The sequence below is a fragment of the Lobosporangium transversale genome, assembly GCF_002105155.1.
Source record: "Lobosporangium transversale strain NRRL 3116 chromosome Unknown BCR41scaffold_11, whole genome shotgun sequence".
Classification (NCBI taxonomy): domain Eukaryota; kingdom Fungi; phylum Mortierellomycota; class Mortierellomycetes; order Mortierellales; family Mortierellaceae; genus Lobosporangium; species Lobosporangium transversale.
This window is the reverse complement of record NW_019028989.1, coordinates 403,543-425,779: the sequence shown is the minus strand read 5'-3', so window position 1 is coordinate 425,779 and position 22,237 is coordinate 403,543. Positions and strand designations below refer to the sequence as shown.

The 22,237-nt window shown below is 41.8% G+C and overlaps 6 protein-coding genes across 6 annotated transcripts; 4 read left to right on the top strand and 2 right to left on the bottom strand.

The window, feature by feature from the left end:
- Positions 1 to 220: 220 nt before the first annotated feature.
- BCR41DRAFT_334476 (hypothetical protein) lies at positions 221 to 4,451 on the top strand. Its single transcript, XM_022021933.1, has 7 exons — positions 221 to 573; positions 673 to 758; positions 857 to 1,312; positions 1,404 to 1,681; positions 1,809 to 2,014; positions 2,117 to 3,876; positions 3,973 to 4,451. Exons 1-7 carry the CDS (start codon positions 333 to 335, stop codon positions 4,390 to 4,392), a joined length of 3,447 nt encoding a protein of 1,148 aa, XP_021883101.1. The 5' UTR covers positions 221 to 332; the 3' UTR covers positions 4,393 to 4,451.
- A 601-nt stretch (positions 4,452 to 5,052) lies between these two features.
- On the top strand, positions 5,053 to 7,704 carry BCR41DRAFT_350113 (Mur ligase). Its single transcript, XM_022023607.1, has 7 exons — positions 5,053 to 5,432; positions 5,548 to 5,667; positions 5,755 to 5,875; positions 5,966 to 6,090; positions 6,322 to 6,633; positions 6,736 to 7,079; positions 7,198 to 7,704. Exons 1-7 carry the CDS (start codon positions 5,073 to 5,075, stop codon positions 7,637 to 7,639), a joined length of 1,824 nt encoding a protein of 607 aa, XP_021883100.1. The 5' UTR covers positions 5,053 to 5,072; the 3' UTR covers positions 7,640 to 7,704.
- A 124-nt stretch (positions 7,705 to 7,828) lies between these two features.
- Positions 7,829 to 11,435, top strand: BCR41DRAFT_420770 (hypothetical protein). The gene is made up of 5 exons (XM_022029940.1): positions 7,829 to 8,001; positions 8,178 to 8,960; positions 9,063 to 9,291; positions 9,398 to 9,631; positions 9,739 to 11,435. Exons 2-5 carry the CDS (start codon positions 8,283 to 8,285, stop codon positions 11,139 to 11,141), a joined length of 2,544 nt encoding a protein of 847 aa, XP_021883099.1. The 5' UTR covers positions 7,829 to 8,001; positions 8,178 to 8,282; the 3' UTR covers positions 11,142 to 11,435.
- A 1,256-nt stretch (positions 11,436 to 12,691) lies between these two features.
- On the bottom strand, positions 12,692 to 16,527 carry BCR41DRAFT_320533 (RNA12 protein-domain-containing protein). Its single transcript, XM_022021399.1, has 8 exons — positions 16,083 to 16,527; positions 15,742 to 15,926; positions 14,856 to 15,592; positions 14,488 to 14,730; positions 13,876 to 14,337; positions 13,577 to 13,768; positions 13,228 to 13,473; positions 12,692 to 13,088 (listed from the first exon to the last, which is right to left on the bottom strand). The coding sequence occupies exons 1-8, from the start codon at positions 16,365 to 16,367 to the stop codon at positions 12,739 to 12,741; spliced, it is 2,700 nt and encodes an 899-aa protein (XP_021883098.1). The 5' UTR covers positions 16,368 to 16,527; the 3' UTR covers positions 12,692 to 12,738.
- Positions 16,528 to 16,677: 150 nt separating this feature from the next.
- Positions 16,678 to 18,033, top strand: BCR41DRAFT_22011 (ETC complex I subunit conserved region-domain-containing protein). The gene is made up of 4 exons (XM_022020006.1): positions 16,678 to 16,913; positions 17,246 to 17,375; positions 17,501 to 17,574; positions 17,694 to 18,033. The coding sequence occupies exons 1-4, from the start codon at positions 16,724 to 16,726 to the stop codon at positions 17,801 to 17,803; spliced, it is 504 nt and encodes a 167-aa protein (XP_021883097.1). The 5' UTR covers positions 16,678 to 16,723; the 3' UTR covers positions 17,804 to 18,033.
- A 29-nt stretch (positions 18,034 to 18,062) lies between these two features.
- On the bottom strand, positions 18,063 to 22,117 carry BCR41DRAFT_385269 (glycoside hydrolase superfamily). The gene is made up of 3 exons (XM_022027658.1): positions 21,309 to 22,117; positions 20,492 to 20,591; positions 18,063 to 20,396 (listed from the first exon to the last, which is right to left on the bottom strand). Exons 1-3 carry the CDS (start codon positions 21,824 to 21,826, stop codon positions 18,147 to 18,149), a joined length of 2,868 nt encoding a protein of 955 aa, XP_021883096.1. The 5' UTR covers positions 21,827 to 22,117; the 3' UTR covers positions 18,063 to 18,146.
- Positions 22,118 to 22,237: the final 120 nt, after the last annotated feature.

The following is a 22,237-nucleotide window of genomic DNA, read 5'->3' as shown; positions in this document are numbered from 1 at the left end:
ACATACAACGTAGAGTAGTTGGCCGTTTTATTTTTACTGTAATTATTGTCATATAAACAATATCATCATTTCTTCGTTCAAACAACCAGTTATCGTTGATGTCTTATGTTCATTGCACTTGTAAACTCGAAAGGACAAATCTACCACGTGATCACGATGCTGCTGTGGCTTATATTAATTTGTTTTTTTTTTTTTTTTTTTTTTTTTAATGTGTGATACCTATCCTTTTCGGCACCACCCCACCCAGTTTACCTATCCTTCGTCCATTGCCCTACAGCTCTTCATTGTGCTCGGGCTTCACCCTTCTCATCGCCTAATATTATCCTTCCACCATGCCACCAAATGCAAAGTTCAATACGTTGGAGAGGGAGCGGATTTTCAAGAACCCTTCTGACAAGTCTTTCCAGACGCCGGCTCTGCAGGAGTTGGTGGCACCCCATATTGAGGCTTTCAATGCCCTAACAGAGTTTGGCGCTGGCTCAAAGACAGGTCTACTTGACTTAGCCATCGAGGATATCGGCCCCAAGGCTGTGTTCGATAAACATGGCGGTGGACTTGGCAATAAGTTGACTTGTATGTCTTAAAAGAATAATGCAACAGTTGATCAGTTTTTTATTGTAAATTGAGGGAACTTAATACTCAATCAATTCTGATGAAAAATCCTTGGAATAGACTGGGTGGATGAAATCTCACTAAGCAAGCCCATGCTCTCTGAAAAAGAACGTTACTCAAAAACTCGCCAGATCTATCCCACCGAGGTATCCACCCACTTGTCAAGCTTGATAAAAAAAATAAAAAAAAAAGGCATAAATTAAGACTTTGATTACTGAACAGAGTAAGCTTTTTACATGTATAGGCTAGAGAAAGACTCAACACCTATAAAGGAAAATTGCAAGTTAAGCTTGCATGGCGTGTCAACGATGGACCCGTTGTTGTTGAGAATCGTGATATGGGTCTGGTACCGGTCATGATTCGATCCAACCGATGCAATCTGGATGGCGCTTTCCCAAAGGAGCTTATCAAGCATCATGAAGAATCAGAAGAGTTTGGAGGATACTTTCTAGTCAACGGAATTGAAAAGTTAATTCGTCTATTGATCGTTCCACGCCGCAACCACGTCATCGCCTTGATCCGCTCCAGTTTCACCAACCGTGGGCCTACATACTCTAGCTACGGTACAGCCATCCGATGTGCGAGACCTGATCAAACTTCTCATACCAACACTGTCCACTATTTGACCGATGGAGGTAGCATGCTCAGATTTGCGTGGAGAAAGCAGGAATACCTAGTCCCTACTATGTTGATTTTGAAGGTTAGGGTTGTGATTATGAAGCGATGTTGTTAGGATGATGACATATATTCAGGAAACAGGCTAATCTTTCTTTTTTATAATGCTCCGGCAGTCATTAATTGAGACCTCGGATAAGGAGATTTTCGACAGTATTATGTTAGGTGACTTGGGCAACACCTTCTTAACAGACCGTGTTGAACTTATGCTTCGCAGCTTCAAAACATATGCTCTTCATACGCGCGAGCAGTGTTTGGCCTACCTTGGAGATAAATTCAGAGTCGTCATGGGTTTTCCTGAAGATCACACTGATGTCGAGGTTGGTGAGGGGTTGCTTCGCAAGATCATCCTTGTTCACTTGAAGAATAACCGGGACAAATTTAATCTTTTAATGTAAGGAAGGGAAATATATGCAGATTGCTTCAATGATGCCATCGATGGAATCAAGAAAAAAGGAAAAGCGTATTGTCAATTTGATCAAAAGTGCTGATATAGTTTCTTTGCGATATTTCCTCTCCAGCTTCATGATTCGCAAGGTCTATGCTCTTGTCGCTGGTGAGTGTGCACCCGATAATCCAGATTCTCCTCAGCATCAAGAAGTGCTCTTGGGCGGACATTTGTACGGCGCCATTATCAAGGAGAAGATTGAAGATTGGCTGAACGGCATTAGAGCACAGATCAACCAGGATGTTCGTCGCAAGCTTGCGGGCGTCGACTTTTTGGATAGTAAGTTTATTCAAGTAGTTAGTCTAAGGAGAACTAGGGTCTGTAACAGTTGTATGATATGCGTCTGTGCGATAGGCTAATACGTAATTTCTTACCCAATAGACCATTACTTCACAAAAACACTTCAGAAGCTCTCGGGTTTGCAGGATATTGGTCAAAAAATGTCCTATTTCTTAGCCACTGGAAACTTGGTATCAAATACGGGTCTGGATTTGCAGCAAGCAACTGGTTACACCATCGTTGCTGAAAAGCTCAACTTTTATCGTTTTCTGGCTCACTTCCGTTGTATCCATCGTGGTTCTTTCTTTGCCGAACTCAAGACTACCACTGTTCGTAAGCTGCTTCCAGAGGCCTGGGGTTTCTTGTGTCCAGTTCACACTCCCGATGGTTCGCCTTGTGGTTTATTAAATCACCTGTCTCACACCTGTAAAGTTATCACACAGCCAGCTAACGTCTCTCGTCTGCCCTCAATATTGGCATCATTGGGAGTGTCTCAGACCTTGGTCCCCGCAAACGGTCAGAACACAGTAGTTATCCAGTTGGATGGACGTATTGTTGGATATTGCTCATCACAGAAGGCCAAAGAAGTTGCTGATGCTCTTCGTCAGTATAAAGTTAGTGGCGCATACCAAGGAGCCGTTCCACTCGATCTCGAACTGGGATATGTCCCTGTCTCGCAAGGCGGTCAGTATCCTGGTCTTTACATCTTTTCTACTCCAGCACGTATGATGCGCCCGGTACGCTACCTGGCCAATGGTAAAACCGACATGGTTGGGTCGTTTGAGCAAGTTTACATGGAAATCGCCTGTATGGACGACGAAGTTCGTCCTGGCGAGAGTACACATCAGGAGCTCGCCCCCACAAGCATGCTTAGTATTCTGGCCAACTTGACGCCCTTCTCAGACTTTAACCAGTCTCCTCGTAATATGTACCAGTGTCAAATGGGTAAACAGGCAATGGGAACGCCTTCTACTGCCATCAAGTATCGTACCGATAATAAGATGTACCGTCTGCAGACTGGACAAACACCTGTTGTCCGCCCCGCACTTCATGACACTTATGGTATGGATGGATTCCCCAACGGTATGAATGCTGTTGTCGCTGTCATCTCGTATACTGGTTATGATATGGAGGATGCTATGATCTTGAACAAGTCTTCACATGAGCGTGGATTTGGTTATGGTACTATCTACAAGTCTGAGATTGTGGATTTAAGCGACTTTAGGATTCGCGGAGAACCTATTCTTCACCACTTTGGCCTAGGCTTAGATGCCCCGCGCGCTTGGAGAGAAAAGCTGGATAAGGATGGTCTTCCGTTTATTGGAGTCACATTAAGGGAAGGCGATCCTCTCTGTGCTTACATTGACGATACCACGGGCAAGACTTCGATCAAGAAGTACAAGAGCATGGAGGAAGGTATTGTTGATGAAGTCCGCCTTTTAGGATCAGATAATGGTGACACTGAGCTCCAGAAGATCCACATTAAGCTTCGCATCACACGTTCACCCATTATTGGAGACAAATTTTCATCTCGTCATGGACAGAAGGGAGTTTGTTCACAAAAATGGCCGGCAGTCGATATGCCTTTTTCAGAATCAGGTATCCAGCCTGATGTCATTATCAACCCTCATGCTTTCCCTTCACGTATGACAATCGGAATGTTTGTGGAAAGTTTGGCAGGAAAGAGTGGCGCACTTCATGGAATTGCACAGGATGCGACGCCCTTTACTTTTAATGAGCAATTCACAGCAGCAGATTATTTTGGAGAGCAACTCAGGGCTGCCGGATATAACTACCATGGTAACGAGCCTATGTACAGTGGTATCACAGGAGAAGAGTTCAAAGTTGATATTTATCTTGGGGTAAGTTTGCGTTCTTAGTTCTGATTGTATTGCAGCAGGATAAAACAGAGTCATGGTTGTCTGACTTTTTTTTACTTTTTTTGCTTTTTCATGTAGGTGGTTTACTATCAACGTCTTCGTCACATGGTTTCTGATAAGTACCAGGTGCGTACGACAGGTCCGGTCCACAACTTGACGATGCAGCCTGTCAAGGGTCGTAAGCGTGCAGGAGGAATCCGTTTCGGAGAGATGGAACGTGATTCGCTGCTTGCACACGGAACTTCCTTTTTATTGCAGGATCGCTTGATGAATTGTTCAGACTATTCACTTTGCCATGTATGCACAAGGTGTGGAAGTATCACATCACCTATCTCTGCGCATGCTTCGGGATCCCTGTCTAGTGTGCGTGAGATTGAGTGCCGAGCCTGCCAAACATCATCAGGTATCGATCAGATCGCATTGCCCTATGTGTTCCGATACCTTGCAACGGAACTCATGGCCATGGGTATCAAGGTGACATTAAAGACACAACCTTAGATAAATATCATTCAGATGAAAAGGAGTACGAAGTAGACCATCTATCTTTTTTTTTTTTTATATCAAAATTAAAATCATCATAAACACTTTGCATTCTCTCTATTAAATCAAGCAAATTGATTGAAAGTGGCTGCTTTGTCAATATTTCTGGAAGGCACAATGTGTAATCACAAGTCGACATACGATGTGTCTCTACTGCTCAATGGCACCAAGTGCTGAAGCACTAACAAAAATAAAAAAGTGCTCTTCCTAATTTGTTAAAAAAAACCTATACCCACAAAGCATCAATTGCTGCTGCTACCACAAAGGGAGTAGTATTGTCCTGACTATCAGTGATCTTAAAGCTGTCGATATAATGTCTTCTGCAAGATGTTTTTCGTCATGACTATCTCGACATTACCTTATCTCGATGTACAAATCCATACAGTTCAAAGATGCTCATCAACAATAAAAAAAGTTAAAGACGAGCCTGGGTTACAAGAGCGCTTTGCAGATACTGTCTTTGTTGTTATTTGTTGTTATGCCTGTCTACTACGGCTTACATAATCTGCCATATGCATTGGCACGGTTGGATCAAAGATCAATTGGGCTATCGTGGCTTTGATCCTTGTAGAAAAGCAGATTTATACACAACCCCAATCTCTATTACGTCTTCTACGCCTTGCCTATTGTAACGCGCCATGTTCATTGTCCGCCACAGGACTCGTGCGCTGTTCTGCCACCGTTCCCCAATCTCATCCCCAATACCGCTTTCACGGCAACTGCACCCCTTGTTTCGTGTCTCTAACACGTGTGTCGCTTCTGCTTCTACATTTCATCGAGGCCCTTCGTCCTTCTCCTCTCCTCTCCTCTTTTCTACTCGCACCATTCCAATTCCCCATTGTCGACTGATTAGACGCTCTGGATCCATTGCGACAACGACACATTTATTCATTTTTCAAAATTATTCAACTCGGACTGAGTTTCTACAACAAGATCGCCACGCTCTGTTGAATAAACGTATAAAGACGTTTGCTGCCCCGATGCCTCGGTCTTACGCTGTACATAATTACTTTTATTGAGATATCGATGTAAATCTTATTTTAAGATATCCCCTGTGGTTTATTCTTACAATGCTGTTTTTTTAAATATTCCTTCTTCATCTCCTGTATCCAGGATGCTGTTAACAAGCTCAATGGATTGCAGACAAACTTTGCTGCACTTAATGATTCCAAGAAGTCAACAAAAGCGTCGCTACCACAGATGCTTGACTTTGTCGCGCGGACTGGATACCAAGTAAAAAAACACTAATAATAATGATTATAGTAATAATGCTTATAAAAACAAAATGCAACTGACGACTGCTATTTTTTTGTTTCATAGCCTGAGGATTTTGATGAGCTTAACTTAATCCATGTCACTGGCACCAAAGGCAAAGGTTCAACCTGTGCCTTAACCGAGTCTATCCTCAGGAATTATGAAGGCTCGAAGAAGATCAAAACTGGTAAGTTTCAAGATCTATTCATGAAATGAATGGACTGGACTAACCAAAAGTGTATTGATCAATATCTAATTTATTCATTCCTTGTCACAGGATTGTATACGTCGCCACACTTGATGGAAGTCAGGGAAAGGATTAGGATTAATGGGGTACCCCTCAGTCAGGAGTTGTTTGCAAAGTACTTTTTTGAGATCTGGGATCGTTTCGAATCCAGTGGCGTAAGTAAAAAAAAAAGAGTGTCGTTAGTGACATTCCTTCCTCGCTTGTATGGGAAAAATTATGACAAGTGTATTTGGCAGACGATTATGATAGCCATTCATAATTTGCAGCACATAATCGATATGGCTGTCATCTATGGTTATCTGGTAGAAAATCATTGCCAAGAAAGACCATTTTTGATGACTAACTTCTCTTTTTTTTTTTTTTTTTTTTTTTTTTTTGAGGAATAGGATAAATCAAAGCCTGGTTACTTCCGGTACTTAACCACATTGGCTTTTCATGTATTCAAACAAGAAAAGGTCGATGCGGCCATTATGGAGGTTGGTATAGGTGGTACATATGACTCAACCAACATTATTATAAAGCCTGTGGTTTGTGCTGTAGCAGCATTGGGTATTGATCACGTTTCGGTACTGGGATCGACATTGGGAGAAATCGCATGGAACAAAGGGGGTATTTTTAAACGGGGCGTCCCTGCTATCACAACTGAACAGCCCGAAGAAGGTCTCAGTGTCCTTAAAAGTAGAGCTGAGGAACTCGGGGTAGGAAGCAATTATCCAATTAACGAACTATAGTTTACCAAAAAACCAAATCGAGGCTGCTAAACTTCCTCTTTCTGATTGGTGAATGTCATCATGCTATAGGCAGAGTTTTTCAAGATTATCCCTCCTTTTTCAAATGTAGAGTTGGGTGATGTGACAATTGGTTTAAATGGGAAGCATCAAGTATCAAATGCCGCTCTAGCTAGCGCCATCTGTCGCATTTGGATCGAAAAGGTGCTGGGAGATAAAATCGAAGAATCTAATGAATCGATTCCCAAGGCGTTTATCAAAGGCCTTACAAATGCCCGGTGGCCAGGCCGTGGCCAGATCATGGTCAGGGATGATAAGCCCAAAATAAAATGGTTCTTTGATGGAGCGCATACTGCTGAGAGCACTACAGTTTGCGCAGCTTGGTTCAAAGATGTCAGTCAGTCAAATCTCCACGGGTATGGCGATTACGCAAAGATAGTGATGGCAGAATAACAATGTCTATAATGGCAACCTAAATATTTCCTATTAGAGCTAACGTGAATCTGAAAATTAATCGTTCGGTTCATGATATAGAACTGTCAAGAGAGTCCTCATTTTTAATTGCACAGGGCCTAGAGACGGTGACAAGCTTTTAGGGCCTTTGGCCAAGATCCATTCTGTGGTTCATTTTGATCAAGCAGTTTTCACTCCGACTATCACATTTGCTTCTAATACGTATAAAGGGGATCTAGTGAACAACACTGCCCCAATCGATCCCGAACTTACGACCCAGAAAACCTTAGCAGAATGTTGGACCCGACAGCTTGCACTAGCTTCTGGCTTGGAATCTGGAACACAGCAGGCAGACCAGGTGAATACGACGGTGCTTCCATCGATAGAACACTCTGTCATTTGGGTTGATGACTATGTCAAGAGTCAGGTCGAGCAAGGAGTAGATCAGGTCCAAGTATTGGTAACGGGAAGTCTTCACCTTGTTGGTGGTCTGCAGTCTGTCCTTGGTTGCGAAGTTGCATAGAGTAGTTTTTGTGCGAATATTTCCTTGCGAAAAAGGCGTCAATACATTTTTAAAATATGTCTTGCTTTAAATTAACTGAGAAGCAGTCACATGGTGACGTATATTAGGCTATTATTATACTGAACCCAAATTGATTGATTTATTTCTCCTCTAAGACCGTTACTGCCTAGAGTTTTTCACTGCGCTTATAAAAAAATAGGCATCGCATCATCCTTACTCTGTTGATCACGCCTTACTTTGTTCATCGCGCTTTTGGACTTATATAATTCCCCCAATCATCTTTCTTCATCTCAATAACGATACCAAGGGTTGTGCTCGTATTACTCGACCTTTTGAACAGCAAGAACTTTTATTGCTTCATAGTAAGAATAAGCTTTTAAAGAATGAACAAAGCGCACATAAATCAGTACCTTAGTGACAATAAATGACAATTGGTTGTATTGTTGAGTTATCAACAAAGAAATCAAGATAGCGTTCCTTCAAGAATTTGAAATACAATATTTCTTTTTACACTAAAGCTTTTCTCTAACTTTCAAAGTCTTTATATTTAGTATCTGCCATCCTGTTTCTGACTCTTTGTAAGCACCCCGTCGCCTGGATTGTCAGTGTGGGGATAATTTGAGGCTAGGGAAAAGAAAGAAAAATGTCAGAAACATTCACTCAGGACATCTGCCTGGTCGAGAAAATCCTCGAAAAAAGAACTAATGCGGAGACTGGGGTCGTTGAGTATTTGATCAGATGGCAAGGAGAAGATGCACAGGGGAAAGGATATGAGGATTCTTGGGAACCGGAGCAAAACATACTTGGTCAAGAACTTATCGAGGAATTTGAACGCAGACAGGAAGAAAGGCGCCCTCAGCGTCGGCGGTCAATTGATAGATCTAATGGTGCAGATACATGGCAGGATGTTCACAAAGGTTTCAGCTCTCGTCTGGACCACACAACAGGGGCAACGCCACATAAACAATCACTACGGCATTCATCCTTATCGAGCTTTTCAAAGCCGAGGTTTACTCACCCATATATTCCTCATGGAAGTTCTTCAGGACCCTATACGTCCCAATTCTTTGATACAGGACCATATCCTGCCTTCCCACGTCACCTCTCTTCTTCGCATGGTAGCTATTATCATCCCATACCATATCCGTTTAATGTTCGCCCAGCTTATGCCAGATACGATCCCTCAAAATCTCTCAAAAGAAAAGCTACCTCTGAAGCCATTGGCCACAAGGCCATAACAGATCCAAACAAGCTTGACTCTGGTCTCCAGAATGCTTCGAATCAGGATGCTACCAACACAGACGATGCGAAACGAGCAAAGGTGAGATGAAGGCTAAGTGGAGTGTTGAAGCTCATTTTTTTGTGAGTCTGATTTTCATAAATCTCCCTCGTTTCGTTTGTTGACTTGAATTTTTATTCATAGGCTGGGGATCACACACATAATCGTGATCAAGCTGTCAAATACCATGCCAGGAGACAGCCTTTGGGCACTGCCAACAATGGGCAGGGACAAGCAACATTTCGGCTACTGAGTCTGGACAATTCTAATGAAAAGGCGTTTTTTAGATCCGTCATCGAAAAATCGACCCTAGTGAGCGATGCTGTCATGCGCACGGAGCTTTTGAAATTCCTAAGGAATCCGAAGAAGCCAGGTTCGCAAACCGTTTATTGTTATGATATGGAAAAGAATAAGGGCAGCTCGAAAGAGAAAAGATATTGACATTGGCATAATTGGCATATAATATTTATCAAAATCAGATCTAGATGAAGACTCTATACTTAGAACCTCAGATGCATGGCTTATTGAAATTAAGAAGCAGACAGGGGCCTCAGGAAGCTTGTTCTTGGCAATAGATGTTCTAAACGGGATTGCAAAAGCGCTTTTCATCCCAGAACATATGCTTGAACAACAAAGATTGGCACATCCAGAACAAGGCATAGTGATAAAGGATCCTCATATCTTAGCAGCTATCATGCAGGGTGATATAAATGGTAACTGCTTAGCGGTCTCCACAAGTGCAGAAATAGCGAAAGTTATTTAATACTGCATTTCTGACTAACCAACTAAATCTTTGTTTTGGTGTTTTTTCTTGTTATAGGCTCTGGTCTTTACGAACCTTCTACCTCAGTTTCAAATGATATGTCATCACAGCAACCATTAGTCCCTTCGGTTACAGAGCCACAGAAGCCTGAAATTAATGGTTATAATGCGGGAAAGGAGTTATCCAGTAACCAACATCAACAGAGTTCTGCTATTCAATGTGAATGGAATGGTTGTCAGCAAAGTTTCCCCAATTTAATGGAACTTTCATCCCATATTCAGCAACAGCATCTGTCTGAATTATCTATTACACGTTCACCTTCGACGTCATCATCAGTTATCAAAAGCGATGGTAGTACAAGCGTAGTAAAACTCTCACCAGATGTAGAGAGTAAATCTGCGCAAGAAATCTATTCTTCACTACAAACCCAGCTGGCTGAGACCAAGTCACTAGCTATGAAAATGGATAAGAGACTAAGAGAATCACAAGCGCTCTACCTCTCTGCCAAAGCTGCATCTACAGATGAAGTGAAACGACTTGAAGCGCGTCTCGAATGGGAGATGAAGAAGTGGGATGCGTATCAAAGCCAAAAGAAAAAGATGCGGGCTCATAGTAATGTTACCTCTGACTTGAACACTGGATCAGGATCCAAAGCTGACGATCGAGCAGAATCTGAGAGCATGGCAACCTCAGAAGTCCCTAACTTGGAAGATCATAAACTGGATATGCCTATGGGTGCACAGTCCGCTAATTCTATCCGCGATATTCAGAGAGCATTGGCAGCAGCCAAGAAGAGTTTGGTGCGTTTGGAAGACGAGAACATGAAGATATATGATGAAAGGCGTGCTTTTGATAAGGCGATCGCAAAGTTGGATGAAGAACTTGAGCAAGCAGCCGCACAACTAAAGGCTGCTGAGACTAGAGAACAGATCATATGTGATGAGCTTAAGAGCCGATCTCAAAATATTGAGGGATGTAAAACAGCCATGGAACAGGAGCAGCTCAAATCGCAAGAGAAAATGAAACAACTACAAGCTTTGATCGGAAATTATTCGCAGTCAGGGACCTTACCTATCGCTGTAGCTCCCACATCCACATCCACATCCACATCGATATCTACATCCACGCCCACACCTATATCTACATCCACGCCCACACCTATATCTACATCCACGCCCACACCTATATCCACATCCGCACCCACACCTGCACCTTCATCCACACCCATCCAAGCGCCTTCACCCGCACCAATACCTACATTCTCCACATCAATATCATTATCGTCACCCAAACAACAAGATTTAGCTCATCAATCTTCCTCGCTACTTCCAAAGGACTCCTCAGAGCCGAGCCCAGATTTATCCACTGGCACGAATATCAGTACGGCCACCAGCTTCATTGACATGTTAACCAAATCAGTCAATGGAAGCGGATCCAATCAACCATATTCGCAGTCTTGAAGGGGTACCGGTTCATTCTTACCGCCTCTAGCAAAATAATTACACCCTTTTCCATTTCCTTTTTTCTTTTATGTATTCAATTTCGCGTTCTCGAGCTATTTATTTTTTTTATCAAAACGCTCACATCATGTCATGTCATATTATTTCTTTCTTTCTTTTAAGATACCTGTAACCTATAGACCGCGCTTTTTTATTTTTTATTTTTTATTTTTTATTTTTTATTTTTATTCCTTCACTTTCCTTCCTTTTGCATTTGTTAATCTACTTGACAAGCGTTCAAGTATTCCAAAAAAGATCATACAGGTTTACTTATTCTTTTTTTTTTTTTTATTTTTATTTTTTATTCCATAACCTCTTCATCATCAAAACCCGCGTGTTTGATGCCAAACCTCAATATACTATTCTATAGTGTTCTCTCAAAGTTCCTCTAATATACCTAAGAAGCGCTGTTAGATGTCAATGAAATTATAGAATCATTGCTGTGTGATGCGCATACACGTATCTTTGGCGTGTCTATCTGCTATCTTATCCTATTCTGTTGCAAAACCTGTAGTCCCTAACCTGCCCTCAAGGAGTTTGTACCTCTCATCCTATATAGAAGACAGAGAAGAGGAAGGCTCTTTTACGGTATTATTGCCTACACGAGAGATTACTAAATATGAAATATGATAGATGGAGCAATCGAGTCCAAGCCTTTATTAGGTCACAAATCTATGGGTGATCTTTTGATTATACTATTAAGTAAAAGGGAATTTTCATATCATGCTAGATATGAAAACTAAAGAGTATCAACTATGAAAAAGGAAACGACTGTTTAACAAAATTAGAAGAATAAGTATGAAAAAGACACGACTGTCCCCCTTACCGTCTCCGTGATCAGATTCTCATTCTATGCCTCTCAAACTCATTTGCATAGCAAAGCACGAGTTGCAAGAAGTTGTGGGTTTGAAAAATAGCCTGCGATAGCCTGTGTGGTTGTGGCACCAGCCGGTGGCACCAGCCGGTGGCACCAGCCGGTGGCTACCTCATCTGAACCGTTCAAGTACAGAAGCCTTGAAGTGCTGAGAAATACCCTTTTATTTTGGCACAAATTCGGTTTCTCCTTCCTTGCATTTACGCGTTAAAGACAACCAAAAGAAGAAAAAGTGCGTCATAGGAAAAGACCTGTATCAGTTGCTTTAACAGCCGTTATATTCTCATGTAATTTAGAGAAAAGAAGCAGTATACCTTTTTCCCTCTCTTTCAAAGATAACGTCCATAGACCGCAGAGTCACAGCAACAATATTTGAACATGATGTGAGAAAGCATTTTGTTGAGAGTAATGTTTGGAGAGAATATGACAGATGGAAAGCAAGCTGTCAAAACAAAGTAGATTAGAATAATGAAAATCAATTGTCTAGAGCCGCTCTGTTGATCATATGCCGATAGAGGCATTCCTGGGGCACCTAAATTAGCATGAGTCAACTTGGATTTCTGTCTCCATTGTCTTCGTGAGCGCACGATCCACCAAAGTACGGCATGGATATATTAGTAAGGATTAATTACTATATGTCTATTTTATTATCTTTGTCATCTATGAAATTAAGATTCCTATGGCTTACACAGTCAAACTCAAGCTTGCAACGGCTTTCTTAGCCTCGGAAGCCTCATGTTCGTACTTCTCGATCTTGGCATGAGATTCAGCCAACTTCTTCATTAGCCACTTGACTCGGGTATCAACTTCCTTGGGAACTTTATAACCTCCAAATATCCAAGATCCATCCTTGTGCAACAGGCTAGATAAATCTTTCAGCTCTGCTTCATATTTGGCCACTTTGACCATCTCTTCCTTCTCAAGATAGTTAGCTGCCTCAAGATCCATCACGGCTCTGAATCCTGCGTCGGACAAAATCTCTTGGAATGCAGCACGATAAATAGGCTTACCAGGCCGAAGTGCAAAAGGTCGTCCTAACAAGACAATAGCAACCACAATAATAGCAATAATATAAAGGAGTTGAGGTCGCTTTAAATTCAACCCATCTATAGTCAATGGCGCTCTTCCCAAACTAACGTCGTCCCCGTATTCATTAGGATTCTTTTTTCTTACCATTTTTATGGACTATAGATATCAATTCAACTTGTTCCATTGCACCAAAAGGCGATTCATCGTTTTTGAACAAGGGGTGGATCTTGAGTTCGTTAAAGTTGGCAGGTTCGCCAGAAACCAGTTGTTTCATCACGACCCAAAACTGCATTGGCGTCCAGCCTAGAGTCCTGCCGTCTGTACTGTCGAAATCAAATGCACTTTTCCTGACCTCAACCACAGCACGACTCAGAATATCATGGAGCGCATCTATTTATTTATTAACATAAAACAAAAGCATAGACACCAGTTAGTTATTGACTCTGTCTTTTCTTTTTCTTCTTCTTTTTTTTTTTTACCTTTCCATCTTTACCTTCAGGTGTGATTCCACTCTTGATTTTTTGAACAAACAACTCCAGATCGGTAAGACGACCCCCGATAGTCCGAATAGGCTGGATCAGATCTGGGTACTCCTCGCTATCCAAATGCTTATACACAAACTCAAGAGAGGATTCCAAAGTTGCATCTGCCAGCATGATCGTTTCGAATGTCATATTAGGCAAGGCTGAGAAAAAAAAAAAAAAAAAAAAAAAAAAAAAAGATCGTCAAATAAGAAATCAATACTAGAAATACAGTTTTTTACACTGTAATATGTGAGATATTGTGCGCTACCTTTAGCCAAAGGCTTTGATGCAGAGACATTATTGCTAATAAAAACAACATGAGCGATATGATTCTCAACCAAGACCGCAGCCCAATCAGCCAGATGAGTCCAAAGCTCCTTTGCATGAGGTCCTTTTTCTCTAGACATGTATCCATCAATTACAATGACTGGGATTTCATCCGGATCAATCCACATGGCAGCCTCCTGGTTCTTCTTTTTTTTCTTTTTCTTTAATTTTTTGGTTTCTCTATGACGAGATTCCAAAGACTGAGTCAGCATAGATGACGAGCATGAATTTCCTTTGGCTAGTTCTTCACGCCGAGCCTTTTCCTCAAGTGTTGCCTCAATCTTCTTCATGATCGCCTCGATCGAGAAATTTGACATGTCTCTGGTGGGGGATGCCTCTTGAATCGCGGCAGTTAATGTGTCCAGAATCTTCTTGAGCTGGCCTTCAAATGTTGCAGACAGTCCTAAAAATCAAATCAGTTTTTGAAGAGAAAAGAAAAAAAAAAAAAAAAAAAAAAAAAAAAAAAAGATATATGATGTTCAACTTGAGTTACAAGAATCATTTACTAGTGGAAATTTTACTTTTTTTTCCTTGCTTGTGGTTCATTTGTTACCTGCTCTCTGCCCTGTTGTAGCGGTGATAGCCATGTCCAGCATGTTGTTAATCGTTGACATGAACTGGAATAAAGGGATGTATCCGATCTGCTTAGCTAAATTAGTCAAGAGCTCGCCTTCACTCCTAGCATTAGCTAATTCCTCACAGCGGATGATCACTTTGTTCTTCTTGTTCCTAATTACATAATCCACCATCTCTGTCTTTCCTGCCCCACGAGGACCGTAAATAATTGCAAACGATTCTATGATCCAAAATGTTGAACAAATATAAAAAAAAACATATGAGCGAAGTTTTATGCTAAAAAAAAAAAAAAAAAAAAAAAAGACAGAAAACGAGACCTTAGTGAACCACGTCATCTGTCATTACCTGGTGGGACGCGTAGCCAACTGCGGAGCTTTTCTTCATCATGTTCTCGTTCACGCCATCCAGTAGCCTGCAAAGAGTCCACAGGTGCGCGAGTAAGACGTCCAATGGTCTCTTTTCGCAACCACTTCAAGATGGGATATTCATTGACGTTGAATAGTTGAGTAATCTTGGCATGCATACTGAACTCACGGATCGGATCAAAGATCAAAAGCGATACACCTGCAATAATTGCGCCGCCAAAGGGCACACTCAATCGAGGATGGTTCGTCAACCAGGTCCAGATAACATTCCCTTGTAACGTCCGTTCATAGGTCACACTCATTTTGACGCCATTAATCTCCGCTCCATGTAAACAACTCTTAGCACTGGTGGCTGCACGCATGAATGAGTAGTTGACAATAGCTTGTTTGACAGGCATGTCTTTCACAGGCGGAATCATGACAATGTCAACGATCTTGCCATATTTTCTAAATAGACTGTAGATCGCCTCCACATTTAGTTCGCCTGTGTATTCAATCCTGATTTTGCTGTTTGGGTATCGACTAGCCATATCTTCCAAAAAGGGTGATCCTTTCACTAAGAAGGCTCGGACCTTTTGAAAATTAAACCACATGTAGTGATCATGACTGATCAAATGCTGTTCACAACGACTTTCAATCTCCTTGAGAGCCTCGCGGGTGGTATAAGAACTTGGGCGAACGTATGAAAAATGGACGAACATTCCGCCGTCTTTGAGTCTTTCAAAAAAAAAAAAAAAAAAAAAAAAAAAGTTAGAGAGATATAAAAAGGAGGGATGAAAGGGCTTAAAACAAGATGGATAGTTGAAATTGATGGCTATTGTTCACACAATTGATCGAGGAATATATTGGTCACCCATGCTTTTTACCTTGGCTCAATGCCTCCGATCTTAAAATGAAAAGGCATGGCGTTCTCAGGAGGTACTAATTCTGTCTTGGCCTTTCGCTCGAGTTGTTTCCAGCCAGGCCGCAATAATGAATAGCGAATATCCCACCACCCCATCTTGAGGGGGTAAGCATTATCAAAATATAGCATCCCATATTGTAACGGAAGCTATTATTACGTTTTAAACCCGAATCCCTCATCGTTATTATTTTACCCAACATTTATTGTGGAAATATCTCGAGTCATGATTGGTTTTCAATTAATGTTTTCGAAAAATAAAAATAAAAATTAAAATAAGCCTCTTGGATGCTTTCTTTTTTATACCTCTTCTTCAACTTGAACTGCGGATTGTGATGTATATTTACGAGCCGTAGTCTTGACTTTGGTGGTGCGCAAGAGTGGAATTGCTTGTGTGGAGAGAGAGGCACGAGGTGTGTTGATGGTGGTCGCAGCAGTTGTTGAAGTGGTTGCAATAGGAGAGGCTTTAAGTGTGCGCATAGTCGTTGACCATGACCATGAGGGTGCGACTAGTGTGGTCTGAGCAACAATGGTTTGCTGTCGCCGTATACCCAACAAAGCGCTACTAGATCTGGTAGTAACCCGATACATGGTCGGCTACTTTCTACTTTTTATTTGCCCTTTTTTTATTTTCTATTCCTGAGATGTAGATGAAGAAGAGCTAGAGCCTGAAGAATCTGCTGGAATACTATGGGATGATGAATGAAGAGAATGAGAAAGAACGAAAGTTTTTTGTTCTGCTCGTTCCTTTGTGCCTGTGTTTGCGCTTTGTCCCCTCGGTGTTCCTGAATGGAAATTTAACGGTCGGGCGATGCGCCAAAGGTGTGTGGCTTTGATCTTTTGATTGGAAGATTTCTAATCGCATGCCTTACCACTCTTCTCCGAAAACGGAGATCCTCATGCATTCGACACATTCGCATCACACTATCATTTCTTGCTTTAACACAATGTCGGCCTCTTTACTCGTCAAGCAGGCTATGCGCGTGCCATTTGCTGCTGCTGCCGTCAGACCTGCTGCTTCATCTTCCATCAAGCTCTACTCAACCTCAACTTCAACAGCCTCAAACTCAACTTCCGTCACAGAGGCTGTTGAGCCAACCACCACCCTTCAAGCGGAGATCATCAGTGGTGCTCCTGGTGAGTTTTTCTTTATCTTTTCGAAATAACCAATGCAGCGCGGGAATGAATCCAAGAAAAGGAATTGCTTTTGTATCAGGATCTGTTAAAAGATAGTCATATGTCATGGTTCCGTTGTGCATGGATATAATGGAGAAAAATAGTTCAATCTCGCTCAGACCATGAAGTGACGTGGAGGAGAAGGGTTTTTCTTCTGCCTCTGTTTTTTAATAGGACATGACAGCAACTAGAATCACTAAAGGACTAAAGAAAATAATAATATATGCAATTAGTGAAAATATACCCATGCTAATGTTTTCTGCTTAATTTACCTATGGCCCTATATTAACTAGAGGAGGTTCGTTTCCATCCATGCCGTATCTACCAACAGGCAAAGGCTGCTACTCAGTCCGGAATCGCTAACACTGGATATTGGCGACTTGACTTTGACACTGAGCTTGAAGCTGAACGTTTTGAAAACGAGTTGATTGGCTGGGCTTCAACGTACGGATTGACTTTTCTTTTATTATTTTTTTTGCGAACAACCTTATTACTCTTTCATTCACTAATCCATTCGCCCATTGCATTCTTTCACTCTCTTAAAATAGTTCTGATTATATGCATTCCCTTGCCATGAAATTCAGAACTAAGGAAGATGCTATTGCCTTTGCCGACAAGCAAGGTATTTTTTTATTATTATTGTTATTCAATGCAGGAGATCTTATAATGCCATTGAAGCATATTGGATTTAAGAAAGTATTATCGAGTACACTATTAACACGGATATATTTTATTTCTTAGGTTGGGATTATACTGTTCAAGAGCCTAACAAGAGGGTTTTCAGGAAGAAAGTCTATGCTGACAACTTCAAATACTCACCAGGCAAACTTCGTTTTGTTAAGACCAAGTAAAATAAACGGCGAAGAAGTAAAAAAAAAAAAAAAAAAAAAAAGAGAATAAATAAGCATGACAACCATCAACGACAATCGATGCCGCTCTCTAAATTCTCTTACTGGCGAGAATAGTAGAAGGATGCGCTGACTAGGAAGATGAAAAATTTATAGAACTATCATTTAAATGAATGAAATACACAAAACTCCACTCTTATTTAAATATATCTTAGTTATAACGGACGTAGTATTTTTTTTTTTAGTTATTTTACATGGTATACCGAAGAACTAGTTGCGTTTTTTTTTTCTTCATTGCTTTTTTTTCCCGTTACTAAAAAGGAAATCAGTGCGCTAGACATATACTCTAAGAGATTCTACAGCATTGGCTGAGCGAGTTCCAGAAACCGCCGTTCCTCGGCCTATCCAAGGAATTTCCAGCCCATTTCTTACCAACTACTGTGATTTCGTAAATACCATCATCCTTACTTGGTTCATGGGGTTTGATATCTTTGCTACCATCGTCTTTGTCGTCGTCATCCATCCACCAAAGCAATATCTGCTCTCCATCGTTCCATTTCCAGCGCCCACCAGAGACAGTTACTGAGCAAGCAGCATCTTTTCTGTCCAATACCACCGACCTTGCATCGTCTCTCAACGAATTCAAATACTCATCAGCACATGGAAAATGGATACGAGGGAGATAAATCTCTGTGGGTTCATGAATCTTTCCAGGCTTGGGTGAATTTAAAGGATTGGACAGCGCGCTCTCAGTCTCTGCATGACGCATCGGCTTGAATGAGAACTTAAATGTTACTGTACTTAGTGAAAATGACAGTTCCAAAGGAATACCGGCCACTTTTTGAGCAAAGGGTCGGCAGAACGCCGCCACAGCACGTCCACCCATATCAGGTGACACGTGGTCGAAGCTCAAAGAGCTGTTGACACTGCCAACCTTGGTGTCACTCTTGTAGACATCGCTTGAGCCATCTAACAGGGGCTGGTTGGAGGACGTACTTGAGGAGGTTGATTTAGAGGAGCTTGCTGAAGAGGCAGGAGCTGATGACAATTTTGCTACCCTCGGATGGGTGGGCACTGACTTGACATCATTACCCACACCTGTAACAGCTGCAGCAGCATCGAGCGATGGGCGCCTTGTAAGCGAAGGAGTGTCCTGGGCTTCGATATAATTCTCTGATCCAACATCATGAAGACTGAAAGATTCGCTAGCAAGACTTCTTTTACTACCCTTCTTGGACAATCGGCGAGGGTCCTTGTTAACGTCGTTTTTGCTCCAGAGAGACAGGTCTTCACCATTCCATTGATCCCCCCACTTGTGACTATTATCAGGGCAGTAGTTCCAGAGAGTGAAATTGAGGTGATTGGATTCCAACGCATACATATTGGCATCCATTGCCTTGATCTGATCCTTATAATTGCCGTTGGGTTTGTATGATCTGCCGTCATTCATATCATATGGGATCCCAATCTCTCCAATCAGTGTCGGATGTGGCCCAATCGCTAACTGACCCTCCTCCTTGATACAGGCAAGCTGATGTCGGAAACACTCCTTGATAGCCTTCTCCCCAATCTTGATTGCGGATGCATAATTCGGATACCGACCGCGTTTCACACCCAAATAGTCGATATTAAAAAAGTTCCACTTCTTGTTCAAAAGAGTCAACCCATCATACCAATGTGGAGCATATACAATACGGGATGTAATGTCAAAATGCGCAACATCCTCATCATGTGGTGGCGGAAGCGAAGGTGGGATCTCGTTGACAGGAGGTTCCAAAAAGATGATGGCTGCCTTATGGATCGTCCGAATTGCTTGAGCGTATCGTCGACAGAATGGCAAGAAGGACCTCGCATCGAAATTATATTTTTCTCCCGTCTCTGGGTCTTTACTAAAGTATTCAGTATCAAGCACCTGCTGTGTCGACCTATCCCAGACACCATGGTGTGCCCAGATACACTCGCCTGCCTTTGGATAGTTAGGCGAGCGCTTCCACCCAAAGGCTCTATCTTTTTCATCACGTTTCTCTTTATTAAGCCAAGCAGTTACTCCTTTGGGGTCAATCGTTTTGGTTCCCTTCTTTTTTGGACCAAAAAATGTAACAGCCCAAAACTCAACTGTCTGCTTAAGTCCTTGTCCTAACATCATGGCCTGTATTGGAGTTGGTGTGGCATCCTTTTTGAGCTCTTGATGATGCGGAAACTTTGTGACATCTTCTATCCCAATCCATCCAGCAGAAGGTTCATTCAAGGTATCGTATCCAATCACCACATCGTCCTCGATTCCATGCTGAGATGTGATGTATTCTGCTAGAGCCATATAGCTCTTGATGTAGTGTGTTTGAAGGTAATCCTGTATATTCATCTGATCGATAATGCAGTCTGGTGCAAAAGTTGAGCCTCCAAAGAAGAGTGTAAACATGGTCGCGGCGGCCAACTTGTTATAATTTGTTGCCCAGACCATTTTGGGGAAATTTACAGGATCTTCATAAAAGTTCTGGACAAGGGCCGCATTCGTTTGGCTAAAGCAGCTGGGATCAAGTCCAGCTAGGTATAATGTCCACAAAGGTGCCCCGGATCCTCCAGAAAAACGAGACCACTAGCAAGAGAAGGATTGACAATTTAGTTCATCCACCAACTATTGGCAAACATAAGCTATTGCGTTATTCTGGACCAGAGAATAAGAGGGCCTACCACATCTTGATGGGGATCAATAAAGCACTTGAAGCCATACTGTTTGCATTTGCGGAGCACTTTAACTAAATACTCAAAGTAGTCGTAATCATATTTGCCACTATTAATCGCAAAGTACAAAAATATCGGGTATGGTCAGCAAAAAAGAATTAGAGTTTGAGGTCTCGAATGGTAAAAAAATTGGCGCTAGATATCATCCTCTCTGACCCCCGCGCCCCATCTATGACTTTTATATTCCATTGATATCGTCTGATCCTTGAAAAAGGACCGATGATGTGATCAAACGAGTAATAGACAAAAAAGGGACTCAAAGACGAACACAAGTGTAAGAGGAAAAAAAAAAAAAAAAAAAAAAAAGTGGCCTGATTTTTCTCCACAGCTCAAAGGGACAAACAGCAACGTGCGCATGTTTAGGAGAGAGTCATTAGACACTTATCACTCTTGATCTGCATCAACAAAGGGAGTACAAGACGCCCATGCATCTGTACACAACTACAGATATGCATGTCGAGTTGACAATTTGAGTCTCAAAATGATGCGCTTTGGTGGTGGTTTCAGTCATGTTCATGTTCTAATTTTTTAGTGAAAAATATGAAAAATACAACTGCTGCGTTCACTTTTCGGTCATCCCGTGTTGGTAATAGATTAGTGGGCACAGACAACAAAATTGTATTTGCCTCATTTCACTTAAAAACATTCCCTCATCGAGAACATTGCACTACTGCACTGCACCGATGTTACATGACAAAAAAAATGATACTGTACTGCAAGAAACATCATTCCCAACAGTCTAAAATTAATAATCGGATTGACTTACGGTCCAGCATGCTCGATCGCCTCCCAAGTAACAATAAATCGTAAAAGATTGAACCCCCAGTGCTTGAGTCGGCCCAAGTGCTCATCTGCATCTTCAAGAGGAAAAGGCCGACCGACGAATGAAACTTTTGTTCCATTTGAATCAAGAAACCCTTCCAGCTCGTGCGAAGAACCTCCTATAGGCATCTTGGATGCACCTGACAGATTAACACCACGAAGGGTCACGGTGCGACCGGTGTGATCCTTAAACCATGGACCACGCAGGAAGAGTGGATCAGTCGAGGTGGGATGATGTCCTTCTGAAGAGAACATGCTTTGTTGCGACTTCCCGATCTCTGGAGACTGAAGATTGTCATTGGTAAATGGTTTTTGTGTGGGAGTAGGCGAGGCTGTAGTTGATGTGTCCAATGAGGCATTGGAAGCTGAATCAGCAAGGGTATGAAGGTGTTGATTGCGGCTTTGAGCATCATCTGTCAACGTTGTCGAAGACTGTGAAAGAGGAAGAGTATTATTTGTCATGATAGAACCTTTAGTGCGCTGAGAAACAGTGCTTCCTACTAAGATTGATGATAGCGGTGATTGCAACGAAGAAGAAGCAGGATAACTGCCGACAAAGGCCAAAGATGAAATTGGGCCAGAGGATATGTGTGGGGATGACAAGCGCAGCAAGCAAGTTTTTAAAGACAATGAATAAATGCAAGAGTTGAAATGAGAAGCAAGACTTTTGTGTTTAGTGTTTGGCTGAAGAGAAGTATAGAGGAGGAAAGAAAGGAAGAAAAAAAGAAAGGAAATGAATGAGCAAAAAAAAAAAAGAAAACCTAGGCTGATGTGCACAGGTAAGCACAGGCGAAAGAAACAGAGAAACAGGGATGCTGTAACCTTAAAAATATATATCCGTGAGTGTGCAATTGTGAATAATAAAATTTCTAA

What these genes read in the sequence shown, in the direction of transcription:
- BCR41DRAFT_420770 (XM_022029940.1), top strand. Translation starts at nt 8,283, where the DNA reads ATGTCAGAAACATTCACTCAGGACATCTGCCTGGTCGAGAAAATCCTC. An exon ending in ACGATGCGAAACGAGCAAAG is followed by an intron (nt 8,961 to 9,062) that starts GTGAGATGAAGG and finishes TTTTATTCATAG; the next exon opens with GCTGGGGATCACACACATAA. An exon ending in CATGCAGGGTGATATAAATG is followed by an intron (nt 9,632 to 9,738) that starts GTAACTGCTTAG and finishes TTCTTGTTATAG; the next exon opens with GCTCTGGTCTTTACGAACCT.
- BCR41DRAFT_385269 (XM_022027658.1), bottom strand. Translation starts at nt 21,826, where the DNA reads ATGACAAATAATACTCTTCCTCTTTCACAGTCTTCGACAACGTTGACA. An exon ending in GCGATCGAGCATGCTGGACC is followed by an intron (nt 20,592 to 21,308) that starts GTAAGTCAATCC and finishes TGCGATTAATAG; the next exon opens with TGGCAAATATGATTACGACT. An exon ending in TTGATCCCCATCAAGATGTG is followed by an intron (nt 20,397 to 20,491) that starts GTAGGCCCTCTT and finishes TTCTCTTGCTAG; the next exon opens with TGGTCTCGTTTTTCTGGAGG.
- BCR41DRAFT_22011 (XM_022020006.1), top strand. Translation starts at nt 16,724, where the DNA reads ATGTCGGCCTCTTTACTCGTCAAGCAGGCTATGCGCGTGCCATTTGCT. An exon ending in GATCATCAGTGGTGCTCCTG is followed by an intron (nt 16,914 to 17,245) that starts GTGAGTTTTTCT and finishes TATATTAACTAG; the next exon opens with AGGAGGTTCGTTTCCATCCA. An exon ending in TGCCTTTGCCGACAAGCAAG is followed by an intron (nt 17,575 to 17,693) that starts GTATTTTTTTAT and finishes TTTATTTCTTAG; the next exon opens with GTTGGGATTATACTGTTCAA.
- BCR41DRAFT_320533 (XM_022021399.1), bottom strand. Translation starts at nt 16,367, where the DNA reads ATGTATCGGGTTACTACCAGATCTAGTAGCGCTTTGTTGGGTATACGG. An exon ending in GAGTGGAATCACACCTGAAG is followed by an intron (nt 13,474 to 13,576) that starts GTAAAGATGGAA and finishes ATAAATAAATAG; the next exon opens with ATGCGCTCCATGATATTCTG. An exon ending in ATCTATAGTCCATAAAAATG is followed by an intron (nt 13,089 to 13,227) that starts GTAAGAAAAAAG and finishes TTGTCTTGTTAG; the next exon opens with GACGACCTTTTGCACTTCGG.
- BCR41DRAFT_334476 (XM_022021933.1), top strand. Translation starts at nt 333, where the DNA reads ATGCCACCAAATGCAAAGTTCAATACGTTGGAGAGGGAGCGGATTTTC. An exon ending in GACAAATTTAATCTTTTAAT is followed by an intron (nt 1,682 to 1,808) that starts GTAAGGAAGGGA and finishes TTTCCTCTCCAG; the next exon opens with CTTCATGATTCGCAAGGTCT. An exon ending in AAGTTGATATTTATCTTGGG is followed by an intron (nt 3,877 to 3,972) that starts GTAAGTTTGCGT and finishes TTTTTCATGTAG; the next exon opens with GTGGTTTACTATCAACGTCT.
- BCR41DRAFT_350113 (XM_022023607.1), top strand. Translation starts at nt 5,073, where the DNA reads ATGTTCATTGTCCGCCACAGGACTCGTGCGCTGTTCTGCCACCGTTCC. An exon ending in CGATGCCTCGGTCTTACGCT is followed by an intron (nt 5,433 to 5,547) that starts GTACATAATTAC and finishes TCCTGTATCCAG; the next exon opens with GATGCTGTTAACAAGCTCAA. An exon ending in GTAGAGCTGAGGAACTCGGG is followed by an intron (nt 6,634 to 6,735) that starts GTAGGAAGCAAT and finishes ATCATGCTATAG; the next exon opens with GCAGAGTTTTTCAAGATTAT.